Genomic DNA, 21,685 nt, shown 5'->3' with positions numbered 1-21,685 from the left:
TTGCTTTAGTTTGTATTAGTAAATCATTCAAGTCATCTATATTACTGCGTAATCCTCTACAGTTCCATTGAAGGAATTTATTCATTTGCTGGATTTATTGGAGGAAGATTGATCTGACTGTTTTTTCTGGGAAGGTTTCTGTCTGCTTAGTTTTGATTTTTCATTTCTGGGAAATGTTGGGCGTCCTGTTTCCATGGTATCATTAGCATGTAACTCTAGTACTGTCTCTTCATCCTCTGACTGAACCTCCATTTCCATGTTGCTAATCCTTGGTTTCGATTTCTTCTGGTTTTCAATAGTAGCTGATTTCGTTGTTTCTGGCAAGGTTGAGATAGCATCAGTTGGGATACTGATTGGGGTGTTGCTGGTCTCATTGACTAGTTTTCTTATTATAAGTTAGCGCAGTTTTGGCCCAGGCGGCAAAGGAAATATTCGGTTCGATGGAGACATCTGTTTGGGTTGCAGCTGAGCGGCTATTTTTTGTGACCGATGCATATGATCGGCTAGGCATGGTTAGCATTATTTGCTTTCTTGCTTCAGGGTATGTGACTTTATGCTCCACTTTATACTTCTGGATTTTTTTCCCTGTTTTCCAAAGGTCACACGATTTAGAAAATGCAGGATGGCTTCCTTTACAGTTTGGGCAAGTGGGAGTGGAAGTTGTACAGTCTCCTTGGGAATGCTCCTTGGAGCCGCAAATAGGACACACAGCATCGCCTCGGCATGCCGTCTGAGAATGGCCGTACTTCTGGCACTTAAAGCAGCGAATGGGATTCGGGATGTAGGGTCGAATCTTGCAGTTTAAGTAACCTGCGTTTACAGAAGATGGGAGATTCGGTAGTACTGAATGTCAAAATAATGGACCTGGTTGGTAATAGGTTGCCATCTTTTTTCATCATAATTCTCCGTGCATGAGTCACTTTTTGTTCGCTAAGCTCTTGAATGATTTCTTCCTCAGACACATTTAGTAAGTCCCATTCACTGATAACTCGTTTAGAGGTGTTCAGAGTGTTATGGGATGTTACTGACACAGGAATATTGTTAAAAGTTGTTAATTTTAACAATTTTTCTGAGTGATTTGGCTTAGAAGCTTCAATTAGAAGGTCTCCGGATTGGAGACGTTTAACCATTTTGGGAGATCCAACAACCGACTCTAAACATTTCTGTATTAGGAAAGGCGATAGCTTGCCAACAGGTTGTGTGGATAGGGAATGCATTATCAGAAATGCTGGCATGTCTGTTGTTTGTTTTTCTGTCCGTAGTCTCTTCGGACGATTCAAGTCATGCCCTGAATCAGAGTTGACGGGTCTGGAGCCCGTGGGCTCTAGCGATGGATATGCATCGCAATCCATCGCTGCTCCTTTTAGCCCCGGAAGAGGGAATTCCTTCTCCCAGGTTACCGACCCCACCACGTGGAGGCAGGAGCGGCCAACCAGTGACCAAGCGATCAGCAGAAGAGGAGAGCAGTACGTTGCTAGCGATAGCAGCAAGCGGTGTTAGCAGTAACGTTGCTAGCGGTGAAGCAGTGACGTTGCTCAGCGAGGGAAGCAATAACGTTGCGAGCAGTCAGCAGTAACGTTGCGAGCGGTGGAGGGATTATTAAAGCACTAGTACTCGCCCTAGGAAAAATCGCTAGAAAATCGCACTAGAAAGATCGCTTGGCACTCGGGGCCACTTCCAGGTCATTATAAATATATTCTTTTCTTGGTGAGATATAGATTGAACCTAGCATTAACATGAATCTTATGGACACACATAGTGCCACTACTTCCAAGGATCTGCAGCAGAATGTATTTAATGAGAATTCTTGAGTTTACAAGTTCTGGATTGTTAGAGTTATCTGTGGAGATAGATTAGTTTCTTCAGTCTGCTTTTTAAGGTCCAGTCTGTTTTTTGTCTCCAATTTCACTTTTTCATGTATATTAACTAGAAGGAACCACAGAAGATGACATGTCCAGTGTCCATGTGTAGAGATCGAAGATTGTTCATTTGGGCTGGTATTGTCATCCAAGTTCGTTAAATTTGGCTGTCATCTTCACTGGGACTGCTGTTTTAATTTTTAAAACTTCTGCTGAAGCATGGGATGCAGTTGGCAGAACTGTAATTGGTCTATTGTTGGCATGAGCTATTGCATGCTGTTCCTTAGGAGACTGCTGTGAGGTTAAGAGTATTGATTGGGTCCAATCTGCAACAGACATAGTTGACGGAACTGACACTTCAGTTTGCGACCATTACAAGATATACTAGTCAGCAGCAGTTTGTACCACTGCTGACTGGTAGTATTTCTTTGTTGCTACTATATAGGTGTGCAGGTCTGCATTTGGTATAGTGAGCAAAATGTAATCTCTTTATTACACTATCATACTCTCATGCGAGAGTATGATAGTGTAATAAAGAGATTAACTGAAGAGCCTTCAAAATATCCGAGTGAATTGGAAATCAGCAAAAAATTTAAAATTTTGGAGGCAACTAGCAGTAGAAGTGAAAAGCTGGAGAAAGTTTATAGAGCGCTGCTGACAATTAAACCAACAAGTGTCCAATCTGAGAGAGTGTTTTCGATCACTGGTCTCTTTAACACAAAAATAAGGTCAAGTCTATCAGGAAAAATGCTTAATATACTGTTTTTTAAAGGATCATTTTCAGAAAAAACTGAGTAATTTCCCCAAGCTGTTTTTTTTTCACATTATTTTTATTTTATTATTATTATAGGGCTTATTATTTTTTTTGTTTACTATACGAGAAGATAGTTTTTATTCAAAGGATTTGAATACAATTTGTAATTTTGTATAATCTCAAGCTGGTTACTTTTTTGGAGCATTTTAATTTTTTTATTTTTTTTTACTATAAGAGGTGATAGATTTTGTTTAAAAGATTTGATTACGATTTGTACAATCTACCCAAGATACCTGTGTTATACGCTTTTAATTATTTTCCATAAATCTGAGAAAATCGGTTTTAAGAGTAAACTTTGGTTAAACTCGGTTTTGAAATTTCTCGGTTTTATGCAAGCCCTAATGTTGATACAAATAACAATCATCTAGTTGATTTAAAAATTTTGTCCCCCATGTGGAGTTTCCTTCTCATTTTCTTCAATCAATCTGAGGCAAATTAAAATCACCCATAATAAGACACTGATGCTTACTTGCCCATTTCATTTGCATGTAGAGGCTCTCATCATAATCTTCACAATCACCTGTAGATTACTCCAATCCAATTATACCTTTACTTCCAACTATCTCACACAATACAGATTCTATATTAGCATAGAGCGCTGGAATACAGGAAAGCTTTCATCACTCTCAGACTGCTTTTGATAAACATGACCCCACCACCTTTTCTGTCTGCCCTATCCTTCCTAAATACATTGTACATACCTACTGAAACTCATCATCCCCTATCTCCGGGTGGCACCATGTTTCTGTAAGCCCTATTATGTCAGCATTATTTGTCCTAACCAAGAGTTCGAATTCACTCATTTTATTGACGACACTTCTGACATTACTGTATAAACAATTAAGACTGGTGTTCTTGTATAGTTAACTACCTTGACACACCTCCTTGAAGTTATTTAAGCTTGCTTCCCTGGCATTATCTACCCACTTATTTGAAATGTTTCTGCCATCAGAACATCTTGCTAATATGTTTTGTTGAGGTAACAAACAAGAACTCTGAGGTATGTGCAAGCATTACTTTGACCAATATTATTGGGTATCTACATTACCGTTGTCCTATAATATCTACATTGCCCTTGTCCTATATTATTTATGAGAAGCACGAGACATTTTTCTCCATTTGATTATATAATAAAAAAAATTCAATCAAGTGAATAATTTATAAACATACCTGCTTCTGCTTCAATTTTATTGTCCTTAACAAATTTGTCTGTCATTCTTTCAGCTAAGGGTAAAAGCATTGTTTGCGATAATTTTTCATCCCCAGTACTAGCCTATGGAGGGAGGAGGATGAGTGTGGAGAGAAAGAGAGAATATCACATTTAATAAATATAAATATCACAAAATATTACACCCACATTCAAAATGCTCATCATTACTCATGATTTTACATGCAAAGTCAGAATATATCAATTATATTTTGCTTGTATCTTTTTATAAAAGTCAACATATCACAGTAGCAACATACAGAAAACTAAATTAACAATTACACCTTGATTTTTATGCTTGTTTCACCTGAACTAGAAACTTCTAGAGTTAAAACAACTCATTTATTTGTGCATTTTTTTAATCTTGAAATAAGATGCCACTGAAACATACAGTATCCTATAGAACTATTACTGTATTTAGTACTGTGAAATTTCTATTTTCCATGCAATCTTGAAATAACTAAAACCTATAGTATCCAATGAACTATTAGTATACGTAGTACAGTGAAATCTCTACCGTCAATTTTAAAACACTTAATAACACTGGTTTAAAAAAATTTCTTGTCAATTTTTTTTCCTTCTAGCCAATTAGATTATGCAGTCTGCAACATTAAAATATATTCATAGCAGTAATAATTATATACAAAAAAGTCATATCCTATATCGTTTCACCATGAGCACAATTTTAAAAAGCTACTCCAACACAATGACCAATATATATGCAACTACCAAATAAACTTCTCTTGAAATTCCATTACAGGAAACAAATAGTCCTAAAGAACAAAAAAAAAAAAATATATATATATATATATATATATATATATATATAATTATGAATAAAAAATTAAAATTAAGTAAAGAAAGAAAATGGATTTGAATTTGAATAGAGATAAAATGAAATATCGATAATATGAATTATGGATCAGGGACACTGCAAGAGCAAAGGTACCCTACAACCATAATGTATATAGAAAATTATTTTTAATGTTATGTGTAAATCTTTAATTTAACTTATGCTAATAATGAAAATACCGTGTACCCTGGGAGCGATGTATGTTGAATAAAGGGGGAAGAATGGAAAAGAAAAGTGTAACGTTATAAACAAAGTGCGAATTTTGAAAAAATGCAAAATTTGAAAAGAACGACCAAGGTAGAAATAGCAGATTTTTGAAAAGAACGACCAAAGTAGAAATAGCATTGCAGTATCTTTCATAATTTCTGTGTCTTCTTCAGAGGTCATCCACCTAAATTATGAAAAAGAACAGCAATACTCTTACTTCTGTTTCTGACATGTTCTGTATGTCAAAAAACACGTGTACGCGGACACGTGGTAAAAAATAATTTAGAATATAAATTTTGAATAAATAAAATACAAGTTAAGCAAAAATATTATGCCAAAGTATAACATACAGAACATGGATGACCTTACAGAAGTAAGTAGCCCGCCAAAAAGAGAAGACAAAGGAAGCGAGTGTCCGAATGACAAGAATGCCAATAACTTACCGCTACTTGACCGGTCGACAAAAAAGAAAGAGCCGGAGGCTAACCCGTGTATATATGCGAAGAAATGCTAGCGGCACCTAGCGTTAGACGAATTTTGGTGTATGTATATTTTGTAATTTACGTAAGCGGTGGAGCTACGCTAGGTTAAAGTTAAGTACATGATACTCAAACACCCGGGATAGCAAAGAAATATAATAGCTTACAAAGTAGCAGTAGAGTAGCTAAACTTTGTTAAGGCGAAAAATTATGATTGGGTATAGTAAGAAAAATAGTACTCTGATATTGTTTTCGTTACACTAATTGCTCACAGAGCATAAAATGTAGAATTTAGTAAAGCAAAAAGATGATTAAATTAGGGATATGAAGTTGGGCTAGGGTAGTTCGGGGTTGCAAACCCGTTCCTATAGTTAGGACCCTGAACGAATGTCCGAGAGTAGGTGCATCATGTACTTAAGTCAGTTGTGTTAAAGTGTAAGATATATATAAGTTACAATTAACAATTAAATAGATAAATAAATCAATATATATAATTAAAATTAATTACAAGGTAATACACTATGTTAGACCAATCGGTGGGTACAAGTTTTCCAGACCGTAAGACACCAAAGAGGCCTAGTGTATTGTTTTTACACTATTTACAAACTTGATGCGTATGGGAGTAATTATTAGTTATAAACTAATAATTCTGTTTATATTGATATCTATTAAGTTTTTGTGCCTTAATATGTTAAGGGCTTTATTGATATGATGACGCAGGTATTTAATAGGAAAAAGATTTCTGGTCAGTTTACTGTACAATATTCTGATGTTATCAATAACTGTTGTTTTGTCGCTGCATATCATTGCTATTCTGATGCATTGTGCTAAGATAACATTAGCATGTACCTGTTTGGAAATATTGGAATTCCATTGTGTATGCTAAAGTTGAAAGCTTCACGTTTGTTGTACAAATTGATGGAGGCTATACCATTTTTTATATTGATGTCTAGATCCAAAAATTGGGCTGCTGTGTCAGAATTGTTAGTTCTTTCTAGTACAAGTTCGCTAGGGTATATATGTCCATAATCCTGGATGAAATTCGGGCAGTTAATTACTATGAGGTCATCTATATATCTGAATAGTATTAGTTCCTGTGGAAATGAGGTTTCTGACCAGTATAGATATAGGTTGGCTATTATACATGAGGCTGGGCTGCCCATAGGTGTTCCATTGGTTTGTTGATATACTGTATCGCCATCATATATGAAGTTATTGGAAATACATAAATTAAGTATGTTGTTCCAGTAATAGGTGTTGCAGGAAATAAAATTCTTATGTTTATCATAGTTATCTTATCTCTATTCAAATTCAAATCCATTTTCTTTCTTTACTTAATTTTAATTTTTTATTCATAATTATTATCCTAAGCTTTATCCAGGTTGAGCTCACGCCGCCTAGAACAGCTTATATACACTTACATTTTTTATATTTCTACTCGATTTTCACTTGCAATATATTCACCTTCCTATCCCGATATTGAAAATACAGTTTACTCCTGGTTGCGCATACACTTTATTTATTTTGTTGTCCTTTTAATTATTATTGTAACTTAAATTTTAATTTTAATGTAATTTTTATGCAACTTATATGAATGGAATCGGATAACCTTGACAAAATACTACATGGGCAGAGTAGGATAAACTTGACCCCGGGTACACATGCTCTGTATTGTACTCCGAAACACGGATGTAACTCTGAACATACACATTTAACACACACAAGTCAGAGCACATCAGCATGTAATGCTTCCAACTTAGATAAATATGGGATCCATATACTTAAATTTAACACCTGCAAGAATAAACTTTGTTTAACCTGTCCCTGCATACACCCGCAACATATTACAAATGATGCATCAAAACCTACTTTTTGTAAAACTAGTAATGTTATATACCTCATAACCTGCAAAACATGTAATATAAAATACGTGGGACAAACCAGCAATAAGCTACACATAAGAATTAATCAACATAGATCTGACATCAATAACTACTTAAAAAGAAATATTAACAATATAGAACAAGAAATAGAATATATGCATTTTCAATCTCACAACTTCAACAATATATACATATCCATATTAGCACAGATTAATAACGCTAATATTAGAACTAAACAAGAGGAAATATTTATGTTAAAATTAAAAACATTATACCCATATGGTCTAAATAATAAATTCAACCATAAAATTATTACCAATAACTTAACAGATTGTTGTATATATGACAAATTTAATATAATAAAGTTCCATAGGAACCCTCGTAAACGTACTCATAAATCTAAAAATACTAGCAACAAACACAGTAATATTTTAGGTGATTTTGAAGTCACACTTAAAAACTGGGATAAAAACATTATAAATGTAACTGATATACATAATTTACTTTTCAGTACTAAACACAGTATACTGAAAGCATTACACAAATTCATACGCACTTTCAAATTCGAGTCCAAACATCTCTTTCATATAATAAATGATATTTGTAAATTTAATCTTAAAAACATAAGCTCTACAACACATGATAAAGATTCAATTATTATTTTGAACTTCAACAACCATATCATGGATAACATAAATATCAATAAAATTGTAAATCAGCATAATCATCTACTTCCAAATACTAGTCCCAGTCATATTAAAGTAAGATATAAGTATAATAAACCCTTTGGATTATTAGCTTGCAACTACAAATCTATAGCTACCAGTTTAACATCACATATTACAGACACCAATAACTGCGTTTGTCAACAAACCAACATGCAGCAATATATTGATCCAGACTATGGACACATCATTACAGGAAATCTAAACATAGTTACGGACCCAATGCTCAGACATGTACTATCACAAGGATTCAAATTCAGGCCGCCCACCAAATAAACATAACCAACTTCAATAAGCAGCTATATCAAGACCTGTTAAACTACTGCTTCCAACTAGCCTACAAAAATAACACGCCTATAGAAGCATACCATATGTGGATTAGCCATACATTCGCCCTATTCAAACATAAATATGCATTACAGAGTTCAAATTTATATTATCAGGGCACATACTACAACTTGACTACATTAAAACAAAAACTGCTAGAATTTCACAAAAACTTCGTAATCACACCGGTAGATAAAGCAGCCAATAATTTTGCATTCATTTGCAAATATTTTTATACATATACTTTAACTAATGAACTTAACTCGAGCAATACCTACAAACCTATTTCCAGTACATGTAATATCATTACAAAAAAACTAATGGCCTTCAACAAAAAACTAAAGCTCAACTTAAGTAATTACAGCTTACCTTACATCTACTTCATTCCTAAATTTCATAAAAAACCAATAGGCTTCAGATTCATAACCTCATGCAAAAATAGTTATGTACACAAATCAGGAAAAACACTTGAACGACTACTGCAACCACTGATGAATAAGATACATAACAGCAAAATCATAGGCAACAACCAACCTGTATTAAAATTTTTGCAAAGTAATACAGTCAATAATATTCAAACCTTTGATTTCCATAGCCTATTTACCAGTATCAATCAAACCAATCTCAAATTGGTACTCAAAGATATCTATGATAAACATAAGAATTTTATTTCCTGCAACACCTATTACTGGAACAACATACTTAATTTATGTATTTCCAATAACTTCATATATGATGGCGATACAGTATATTAACAAACCAATGGAACACCTATGGGCAGCCCAGCCTCATGTATAATAGCCAACCTATATCTATACTGGTCAGAAACCTCATTTCCACAGGAACTAATACTATTCAGATATATAGATGACCTCATAGTAATTAACTGCCCGAATTTCATCCAGGATTATGGACATATATACCCTAGCAAACTTGTACTAGAAAGAACTAACAATTCTGACACAGCAGCCCAATTTTTGGATCTAGACATCAATATAAAAAACGGTATAGCCTCCATCAATTTGTACAACAAACGTGAAGCTTTCAACTTTAGCATAGTAAACTATACACAATGGAATTCCAATATTTCCAAACAGGTACATGCTAATGTTATCTTAGCACAATGCATCAGAATAGCAACGATATGCAGCGACAAAACAACAGTTATTGATAACATCAGAATATTGTACAGTAAACTGACCAGAAATCTTTTTCCTATTAAATACCTGCGTCATCATATCAATAAAGCCCTTAACATATTAAGGCACAAAAACTTAATAGATATCAATATAAACAGAATTATTAGTTTATAACTAATAATTACTCCCATACGCATCAAGTTTGTAAATAGTGTAAAAACAATACACTAAGCCTCTTTGGTGTCTTACGGTCTGGAAAACTTGTACCCACCGATTGGTCTAACATAGTGTATTACCTTGTAATTAATTTAAACCAATCTTGATTTATTTATTTATTTAATTGTAACTTAAATGTACATGTTACACTTTAAACACAACTGACTTAAGTACATGATGCACCAACTCTCGGACATTCGTTCAGGGTCCTATCTATAGGAACGGGTCTGCAACCCCGAACTACCCTAGCCCAACTACATATCCCTAATTTAATCATCTTTTTACTTTACTAATTTCTACTTTTTATGCTCTGTGCGCCATTAGTTTATCGACCGCAATATCAGAGTACTAATTTCTTACTATACCCAATCTATTTTTTCGCCTTAACAAAGTTTAGCTGCTTTCTATTGCTACTTTGTAAGCTATTATATTTCTTTGCTATCCCGGGTGTTTGTACATCATGTACTTAACTTTAACCTAGCGTAGCTCCACCGCATACGTAAATTACATAATATACAGACACCTAAATTCGTCTAACGCTGGGAGCCGCTAGCTGTTGTTGTTGTTTGGTTTTTAGGAGCATTAGCAATAAGGCCATATTGCTCCGGTGCGGTGGTCATTCCCTGACCTTTCCGCATCCTCCGTATTTGGTGGTGACGGGCTCGAACCCCGGTCTAATCAAGAAGCGTGTGCTACGCACTGCTGCTCCTTCCCACCTGGCTACGGAGGCGCCGGAGCCGCTAGCGTTTCTACGCACATATATACACGGGTTAGCCTCCGGCTCTGTCTTTTCTGTCAACCCGTCAAGTAGCGGTAAGTTCTTGTCATTTGGACACTCCCTTCCTTTGTCTTCACTTTTTGGCGGGCTACTTACTTCTGTAAGGTCATCCATGTTCTGTATGTTATACTTTAGTGGCACATAATAGTTTTGCTTTACTTATATTTTATTTTTTCAAAATTTATTTTTAATTTCTACCACGTGGCTACTTACACGTGTTTTTTGACATACAGAACATGTCAGAAACAGAAGTAAGAGTATTGGTGTTCTTTTTCATAATTTGGGTGGATGACCTCTGAAGAAGACACATAAATTATGAAAGATACTTTGAAAAGAACGACCTTGGTCGTTCTTTTCAAAATTTGCATTTTGTTTTTTCAAAATTTGCACTTTGTTTCTTCTTGTTTATAACGTTACTCTTTTATTTTCCTCTCTTCCCCCTTTATTCAACATATATCGCTCTCAGGGTACACCGTATTTTCTTTATTAGCATTAGTTAAATAATAGATATATACCTACTACGTTCTACACATAAAAAATAATATAATTTTATATATACATTATGGTTGTAGGGTACCTTTGCTCTTGCAGTGTCCCTGATCCATAATTCATATTATCGCTATTCAAATTCATATCCTATTTCTCTACTAAATTTTAATTTTATTATTCGTAATTATTATATTTCTTTATATATATATATATATATATATATATATATATATATTTCTTTATATATATATATATATTTCTTTGTAGATTGAACATTATATCAGTCTGTAAGCTAATTATTATAGTTAGAATATAATTGGTACTATATAGGCACTCAAAGTGTATTAAAACATAAGACCAAAAAACTCAAAGACTAAGATAGCCTGTGCTGGTCTACATTGCTATACCCTAGAAATAAACATATAATTAGCAATATTATATAAAATAGAATAAAATAAAATAAAATAATGATTATGTAACTAATTATTGATATTTGGGTACATTGAATGAAACTTTTTCAAGATCTAACCACATTCAATATATCCCCACAATAATTAGCAAGGCTATCTGTTTCTGATTGTTATCTGCCTGTTATCTAGCTCCAAATAATAAACTTTAAATTTAACAGCAAATAGGCAAGATAACATCTAGCCAGGCAGATAGCTTTGAAACAAATATACAGAATATAATACAGAAAAAAGGGTGCCAACCATAATTTTCATTTCAGTTGTGGTGATTTTTTATTTATTTTATACATGTGCAAAAGAAAGCTTATGCCGACATAAGGAGAAAGGGGGTAAAAATAAGTATAGTAATAGTAACTCAATAGTAATTACTATACTATACTTATTTTGCCTCCTTATGTCGGCATAAGCTTTCTTTTGCACATGTATAAAATAAATAAAAAATCACCACAACTGAAATGAAAATTATGGTTGGCACCCTTCTTTCTGTATTATATGCTGTATATTCATTTCAAAGCTATCTGTCGGGCTAGCTGTTATCTTGCCTGTTTGCTGTTAAATTTAAAGTTTAGCATAAAACACCGTTAAGTTTATTTATTGAATGGAACATTTTCAATTAGCCCTTGAAAATGCTCCATTCAATGTATTCGAATATGAATAATTAGCTAAATAATCATTATTTTATTTTATTCTATTTCATATAATATTGCTAATTATATGTTTTTTCTAGGGTATAGCACAGGCTAAGTCTTTATAGGTTCTTTTGGCCTTATGGCCTGCAGAGTACATTTATGCCTATGTTTTAATACACTGAGTACCTATATAGTACCAATTATACTCTTACTATAGTAATTATACATACATAGAGTCGAACTTGGTTATAACAAGCATGGAAATAATGAGATCAGCTGTAACGAGCAAAAAGCCATAAACGATGGCTTTGATTTATGCGGATTCCCATACAATCGCTCACTGTTATAACGAGCGTACTACACGGATGTACCGAACAAATTTTGGTAAATATGCAAACATTCTTAATTGCTCGGTTGGTCGAAAAAACCCAATTCTTGGAATAGACGAAAATGAAAAGGGCGACTTAGCTTTATGACCACCTGCATCAGATTAGCAGTCAGTTTATGGCCTTGTCCTTCCGGGGACAGGGCTATACAATAGTGCATTGGCATTCCGCTTGTCGCATTACCCTACTTACAGATTGTCTTGTACTCACTGAACCATAAATTTATTTCAGGACTTCTAAGAATGTTGTATGCATTTCGGGACTTCTAAGAACTCTGTATGCATTTCGGGCTTTTAAGAACTTTGTATGCAGCTCACTTTATCATTTTAAAGTAAAATCAGTTAGAAACGAACCCTTCCTTCGAAAACATGTCTACTAACAAAATAAAGTGCCTTTTGATTCCCGAAAAAGTCAAAATTATTCGTGAGTTAAAAGTGATGCAAAAAATGTTGAAGCGTGTAAATGGTTTTCTTTGTCCTCTTCAAGTGTATCGACATTGTGGAAGAATAAAGATGTTTACATATCGAAACTGAAAAAGAAAAAAAAATTTAAAAAGTGCAAGATTACAGATATTAATGAAGCATTACTTGAATGGTTCACCACACAAAGAAGTGCTGGATTTTCAATAGACAATCCAATCTTGAAGGCTCAAGCAGAAAAATTTGCTAAACAATTTGGATGCAACAATTTTGTGTGAAACAACGGTTGGCTAGATCGATTTAAAAACCGACATAGCATCGTTTATGCAAAAATTAGTGGAGAATCTCGATCTGCAGATCCAATAATGGCAAATGAATGGATTGACCATGTTTAGGCAGAAATCAGGAAAGATTAAATGACAAAGACATCTACAATGCCGATGAAGCAGGACTTTTTTTATAATTTTACACCTAACAATATATTTAAATTCAAAGGAGAAAAATGTGTTGGTGGAAAAAAATCAAAGGCTCGCTTGACAGTGCTCATAGGCACAAATATGACAGAAACTGATTTAAAAAAAAAAAAAAAAAACTTTGTTATTGAAAAATCGTTAAAACCTCAGTATTTCAAAAATGTAAAAAAACTTCCTGTGGCTTACACTGCAAACAATAAAGCTTGGATAACTTTGGATATTTTTTGGATAATACATAAATGATTAGAATAAGGAGCTATTCAAAAAGAAGAAAAATATTTTATTGTTAGTTGATAACTGTCCTGCATATTCCCAGATTCAAAATTTTTCCAACATTAAGCTAATGTTTTTGCCTCCCAATGCGACATCAATTTTACAACCAATGGACATAGGTGTAATCAAGAGTTTGAAAGGATTTTAAAAAGATTTCTAGTTCTACACCTGATCAGTCAAAGAGAACAGAAACTTACTGAGTCTAATGTCATATTGATACTATAAATTTATTGAATAATGCGTGGAACAATGTTACTTTGACAATCATATCGAATTGCTTCAAGAAACCAAAATTAAATTCAAATGAAATTTCAATTGCAGATGAAGATGGAAATGAAAAAAACTTACCATTATCGAATGGTTGCTACGTACCAACGTAGTTACAGTTGTAGGTTTTAATACAGATAACATCAATGAATTTGTACGAGTCTATAACAACTTATTAACTAGTGGTCTTCCCACAGAGTGACATTGTAGATGCTGTGCTCAACAAAGACGATGATTGTGATGATGCTATGATGACAATTGAGAGTGAATTAAATATCAGTGCCAACAATCTCACAAGCTCAAGGTGAAATGGAACATTAGTCAATTTTTTTGAAGGAACTGAGGCAAGTAATGTGACTTTTAACTTGAGTGTTTTAAGGGGAAACTTAAGAAATATTAAAGTGAAATCTTTAAAACAAACATCAATTTTAAGATTCATAAATAAAGACTAATTGAAATCAAGTTTATTATTAAATAGTATTGTTTTTAATTACAGAGAAATAAATCGTGTTTAGTATTAAGTGTATGGTTTTAAAATTACAGATAAATAAGTTGTGTTGATATTAATACATTATGTATTAATACAAATATGTAGGTATATACTTATATTTATATTATTTTTTTTTTCTAATATTTCTTTTGTTTTTGAATCTATCTTTTTATCAAGTTATCCAGAATTCAAAAAAATAGGAAGTACATTTAACTCATCACTGATGTAAAATGTTCATTGTTTAGCGGCCCCAGGAGTTTCCCCATCTCCACTATCACTGATATAGCGAGTAATAGTTATAACGAGGAAATTTTGTCAGTCCCTTGATGCTCATTATAACCAACTTCGACTTTTTATATATATATATATATATATATATATATATATATATATATATATATATATATATAGAATCCAAATATTACAGTTTAAATTGTAAAAAATATATAAAATTATTATTTAAGTGTTACATATAGAACGAACCGATTAATGCCATCAAACGATAGAACATTACATCGGACGTTAGGTATGTCCAAATTGGATAAGTTATAGTGTAATGTAAGTACCTCCATAGTTTGAAAATCGATGTAGCCACAGGACAACCGTACCTCCAGTATACATGAAAAAATATCAAAATATTAAGTTAATTAACATAATAAGCCTTACATGGGAAACCCATTTGAGTGAGGTACTATTGCTTTAACTACACAGCTTTCCGTTTGCCTTTAGTTAGCTAAATTAGCCATTTTCAGCAAATATTGTTCAGCAAATATTAATAATTTCTCAGTTGTGCTTATAATGTTGCAGCGATCGGTCGGGCTAAATATCATCCAGCCTGTATTCTTACAAATTATGGTTAGACATACTCCCTTTTTGGACGGCTAGATTTATACTGATTTATAGTCTTTACTATAACCTAATTTTAATTTTATTATAATTTTATTAATAATTTTATTATCCATTATTATGGATTTTTTGGTTTTGGCATACAGGCAGATGATAACAGAAACTGATGGCTCAGTCTAACATGGGTTGGTTATTTTGTAGGGGTTTAGCCCTCGAAAAAGTCCCTTGCAAAATGGGTTTCCCATGTAAGGCTTTATTATGTTAATTAACTTAATATTTTGATATTTTTTCATGTATACTGGAGGTACGGTTGGCCTGTGGCTACATCGATTTTCAAACTATGGAGGTACTTACATTACACTATAACTTATCCAATTTGGATATATATATATATATATAGAGAGAGAGAGAGAGAGAGAGAGAGAGAGACAAATTATCCACTGTACTACAAAAGTATAGCTATGCCTCTTTGTGTTGTTTCAGCCTTCAAAGTTTTTACCATAATTGACTGTTCAGGCACACCAATTCTTATAGAATTCTAAATCACACTTTTTTCATTATACATTGCACTCATATACTGATTTGCAAGTTAAAAAACACCTGCTTAGAGCAACAGATTTTACACTAATTTCATTTGCATAACCAGGTGTATTTACTACAGTGCATGCCAAAAATGATATGGTACAGTTACTATTTGATTTTTCTATTAACATCCCATTAATAGTGATGGAAGAGAGAAGTATGCCTATGGCAACTGAAAATAAACATACTTAACAAACCCATGCTGTGCAGTAATAGTTAAGACACAGCATGGGTTTGTTAAAGAGAGGTCTTGTCTGACCAATTTGATTGGATACTATGATGTGGTCACAAAGGAACTGAATGCCAAAAATAATTTTGATATCATATACTTGGATTTCAGGAAAGCTTTTGATACTGTTGCACATGGAAGACTGCTGTGCAAATTGGAGAGGTATGGCATTAAGGATACGTTGCTACAGTGGATAAAGGGATGGTTGAGTGGGAGATGATATAGATTGATATAAATGAACAGTGCACTGTTGAGTCAGTTTGGTGTGACAAAAGCACTGCGAAAGCAAAAATAAGAGTGGGAGTGTGTTATAGGCCTAATGACTCAAATGAGTACAATGAACAATTGTACAGAGAAATAGAGTGGGCTAGTAAATCAGAATGTCTTATAATGGGGTTTTTTAACTTCCCAGATATTGACTGGAACTTGTGGGTTGGTCACTCACACACTAGTCAGATTTTGTGGATTTATTGGATGATTGTTTTCTGCAGCAGCATGTTTGAGAGGGGCAACCAGAGAGAGTAATATTCTTGATCTGGTTATCAGCAGTGATCATTCGTGTATTAAGAATTTGCAGATAAAGGAACTACTAGGTGGCAGTGATCACAGTGTACTGATGTGGGATTTACTTAAAGATTTAATTACCATCAGGGGTAAAGGAAAGGGTTTTTGTTCAGTAAAGGTGAGTACAGTGGTCTCAGACAGTTTTTAAATTCTGTACAGTGGGATCAACTGACGATGTTACCAACAGTAAATTCTAAGTGGGAAGCATTCAAGGAATTAATCGTGGATGCTACTAAAAGTTTCATACCTAATTAAGAAATATTATTCAAGGTTTAGGCCTAAATGGTTATCTAATAAACTAATGAGACTCTTAACAGTGAAGAAAAATGCATGGGATGCATATAAATTATCAAGCGACTCAGAATCCTATGGCAGATATAAGCTAGTCTGTAATCAGGTCACAAAGGAGGTTAGGCAGGCGAAGGCAGATTACGAGAAAACTTTGGCAAAAGATGCTAAGAAAAACAGCAAGGATTTCTTTACTTATATAAACTCTAAAAGTAAGGGGATGAATCTGATTGGTCCACTTGACATCGATGGTTCGACTGTTGATGATCCTGCTCAGATAGAAAACAAACTGAATGAGTATTCTGAATCTACATTCACACATGAGGAGTTATTAAGGTTTGAAAATGCCAGAAGGTTATCAAATTGTAGCAGAGTGCTTAATGATTTTGTAATAACTGAGAGCAAAGTGGAGGAGAAATTGTTGAAGTTAAACATAAGAAAAGCACCTGGGGTGGATGGGATCTATCCAGTTATATTAAAGGAGGCGGCAAAGCAACTAAGCAAACCCTTAGCCATAATTATGAGAGCATCCTTGGACTCAGGGGAGGTTCCCACGGACTGGAGATGTGCAAATGTATCCCCAATTCACAAAGGGGGATCGAAGGATGACATGATTAATTACAGACCAGTCAGTTTAACTTCTGTTCTGGGTAAAATAATGGAGTCAGTGGTTAAAGATGCATTGCAGGATCTAGACAAGCCTGCAGTAATAGTTAAACACAGCATGGGTTTGTTAAAGGGAGGTCTTGTCTGACCAATTTGATTGGATCTATGATGTGGTCACAGAGGAAAACTGAATGTCAAAAATAAATTTGATATCATATACTTGGATTTCAGGAAATATTTTGATACTGTTGCACGTGGAAGACTGCTCTACAAATTGGAGAGGTATGGCATTAAGGGTAAGTTGTTACAATGGATAAAGGGATGGTTGAGTGGGAGACGACAGAGAGGGGTAATCAATGGACACTGCTCTTCATGGATAAATGTTATTAGTGGAGTTCCCCAGGGTTTGGTGCTGGACCCATTGTTGTTTTGTGTATTCATCAATGATATTGATGAAGGTATATCAGGATTAATGTCCAAGTTTGCAGATGATACAAAGATTGGCAGGATTGTTAAGGGATTACAGTAAAGGATTACAGTAAAGACAGTATGTTACTCCAACTGGATCTAGATAAGTTGGGAAAATGGGCCAAGAAGTGGCAACTGAAATTTAACATTGACAAATGCAAAGTACTGCATATGGTTAGGAATAACCCAAGAGAAACGTACCAACTGTGTGGTACTACACTCAGGGAAGTGGAAAGTGAAAAAGACATGGGGGTAATTGTGCAGTCAAATATGAAGTTTGCTGAGCAGTGCAGATGGGCTGCCAGGGCAGGTCATGGAGTTTTGTCAATGATATATAGGAATTTTGCTAGCAGGGACAGGGAGGTGATTATCCCATTGAACGAGGCAATGGTCAGGCCACACCTAGAGTACTGTGTACAGGTCTGGAGGCCTCATTTCAGAAAGGATGTAGAGTTGCTAGACTCTAGTACAAAGTACAAAGAGGGGCAACAAGATTGGTGAGGGGAACAAAGGGGGGTGCGCTCTTACCAAGAAAGACTAAAGTTCTGCAAATTGCAGTGTGTGGAGAGTAGGCACCTGCGAGGTAATCTGATTGAGGTGTATAAGGCCTTGAATGGGTTGAGCAAGCTGAATGCTGATGGGATTCTTCCTCTCGCTCAGATTAAGAACCTGAGGGGGCATAGTTTCAAATTGAGGAAAGACAGTTGTAGAATAGATGTGTGGAAATTTGTCTTTAGCCAGAGGGTGGTTGATTGGTGGAACAGACTTCCATCTTTTGTTGTGGAAGTTGATAGCCTAAATAAATTTAAGGCTGAATTGGACAGGCATTTGGAATGAATGGAGGGGTGAAATGGGAGGGTTTTTTTTGGAGTGATGCTGCATAAGTTTGCTTTCTTGCATCGCATGCCTCTAATGCTAATATTTGCAGATATATATGTTTGTATATTAGAAATGTTAGTGTAGCTATATCTAAACCAAAGTTTCACCTTATTTAGTCAGATAGTCCCTCCCAGCAACAAACAAGATAGACTCTTATTTATGCTGCTGATGTGATAGATGGGTGGGCTTGCTTTGACTTTGTAACACATGGAGAAAAATTGGCTCCATGTTTTGAAATTCTGTCTGGCTAAATAAGGAAGTTCAACTTCAATCTGACAGCCACTGAAATTTCTAATACATTTCACAAATACTGCCTCCACAAACACATCAAGACAAACAAAACTGTAAGTGCATTTGCAAAATCCCAAAAACCCAAATTGGTTGATGCTAAAATTTCAGCAGCAAATGCAAACTGAGTAATGGAGGCATTCACCATAGACAGCATAAATTAGAATATCCACAAACAGTAAATGCCAGACTGCCCTTCCCCACACATTTGAATATTTGAGAATATTAGTAGTAAGTATTAGTAATGGCCGCATGGTGCAAGAAAGCCTATGGCTTATGCTGCACTGGCCAAAAAAAAAAAAAAAAAAAAAAAAGAATAAAACAATGATAACAAAAAAATAATAATAATAATAAAAATTAATAAAAGAAAAGGAAATTAAACCTATCATCCTATGCATTTCCCTCGCCAGATGACCTTTTAATTTACCCAAACTGTCAGCCTCTACCACCCATGTAGGCAACTTATTCCAGTAATTTATAACTCACTGGCTAAAATAAAACTTCCTGCAGTCCAATCTATACATTTCTCCCCGTAACTTCAATTTATGTCACCTAGTTCTAGCATCATTTATAATCTTGAAAATTTCGCCCTCATTCATTTTACTGATGCCTCTCAGAGCCTTAAACACCTCAATCAAATCTCCTCTAAGGTGTCTAGTTTCCAAACTCTGCAACCCACATATTCGAAGTCTTTCTTCATAATGACGCCCTTTTTCCGATCTCACCAGGCGAGTTACCCGTCCTTGCACCCTTTCAAGAAGCTCGATGTCGTTCTTTAGGTGCGGTCTCTATATTTGAACACAGTATTCCAAGTGTGATCTAACAAAAGCCTTATATAATGGGATTATCACATCCCTATCTCTACTTGCAAAAGTTCGATAGATCATCGATAGGACACCATGGGCCTTCCTTGCAACCTGTTTACAATGCTCACAGAATTTCATGTCTGACCGTATCATAACACCCAAGTCCCTTTCCTCCAGTACTGGGTTTAGTTGAACTCCACCAAGTGAATAAGTTATTTTGGGATTACTGTTTCCCAGGTGTAAAACCTTACACTTTGTTGGATTAAAGCATAGCCATTTTTTTGACCATTCCTAATGTCTATCTAGGTTTCTCTGAAGAAGCTTAGCTTGACAGTGATCATTAACTACTCTACCAATTTTAACATCCTCTGCAAATTTAGAGATCGCGCCCTCTATCCCTTTGATGTCGTTTATGAAAATTAAAAACAACAGTGGTCCTAATACTCATCCTTGGGGAACCCCACTTCTTACATCAACCCAATCTGAGGAATAGCCATTTATCACAACCCTCTACCTCCTGCCCTCCTGCTATCCATCTAAGGATTCCATCTGCTATCCATCTAAGCCATCCTGCTATCCATCTAAGGATTTTCCCAGTGATTCCAACCTGTTCCAGCTTATAAAGCAACCGCTCACGTGGGACTGAGTCAAAAGCTTTGCTGAAAGCTAAATAAACAATGTCGAAATTATTCCCTAAATCCAGCTCATGAGTGACCCTTTCAAAATAGTGAACCAGATTTGTTAAACATTATTTTCCCTTTACCAAACCATGCTGAGTATCCTTGAGAATTTCAATTCTATCCAAATGATCCTGAATTCCACACTTGATCACTGCCTCCATGATTTTCCATACCACCGAAGTCAGACTCACAGGTTGATAATTTCCCACGTCACTCTTAGAGCCACCCTTATGTATGGGAGATACATTGGCACTTTTCCAATCCGACAGAATCTCCCCAGAGTCTAGTGATGTTCGCATAATTAGCCTCAATGGTTCAATGCACTCACTTGCCACCTCCCTTAAGATTATCGAGTATATTCCAGCAACTCCAGGAGCCTTACTGGCCTGTAGGCTTGAAAGTTTTTTCATTAAATAATAAAGAGTGTGGTGTTTGGATAAAGTGAGAAGTACACTCCAAAAGTACACCACCAAAGTACACCCCTCCCTCCGTTCCTGTGACCATCCCACATACATAGAATCTTAAGATTAAATGTTACTTTCTACACGGTAACCTTTATGGCAATAAATAATGAAGTTTTTTCTTTGAAAAGAGCAGTTCTCTTCTTGCCACCAAATTTTATATTTCTGAATTTTTTTTCCCTTTGTACTTGTTTTACTTTTGTTTTGTTTTTTATGCCTAGTTTACAGAATGCCTTTCATGATAAGTATTACTTTTTAATGGCTATCCATTTCTCATTTCTTTACTTTCTATTTTTAATCTTCCCATTTTAAAATTGAAATATGTAGATTATAAAGGTGAGCTACTTAAAGAAAATTGCTATGTATATCTTTTACTTCTGATTTTCTATTTCAAATCTTATTCAAAATTAAATTAATCAAGCAATTTCTGATGATGATAAAAAAAATAGTCACTGTGCAAATCTGTAAAAAAAAGTGAATATATTATAGGAACTGAAAGCAACAGGCAGAGGCAGATGGGCCATAAGACTTAGCGGGAAACCCCAGTGGGCTGGAGGCTGGTGTGATTTAGGCCATAAACACTAGTATGAGGTTGCCACATGTTTTCC

The 21,685-nt window shown here is 34.7% G+C and overlaps 1 protein-coding gene across 2 annotated transcripts in view; it reads right to left on the bottom strand.

Annotated features, from left to right (window-relative positions):
• The window catches only part of psidin (phagocyte signaling impaired), a 513,704-nt gene that overhangs the window by 397,610 nt on the left and 94,409 nt on the right, over positions 1–21,685 (bottom strand). For both annotated transcript variants that reach the window (XM_090371034.1, XM_090371035.1), the window contains exon 5: positions 3,844–3,946. In XM_090371034.1, the coding sequence (XP_090227160.1) occupies positions 3,844–3,946 (103 nt within the window). The remainder of the gene's footprint in view (positions 1–3,843; positions 3,947–21,685) is intronic.

The sequence above is a fragment of the Mastigoproctus giganteus genome, chromosome 3 (genome assembly GCF_048544385.1).
Source record: "Mastigoproctus giganteus isolate SK-2022 chromosome 3, ASM4854438v1, whole genome shotgun sequence".
Classification (NCBI taxonomy): domain Eukaryota; kingdom Metazoa; phylum Arthropoda; class Arachnida; order Uropygi; family Thelyphonidae; genus Mastigoproctus; species Mastigoproctus giganteus.
This window is presented reverse-complemented; position numbering and strand designations above follow the sequence as displayed.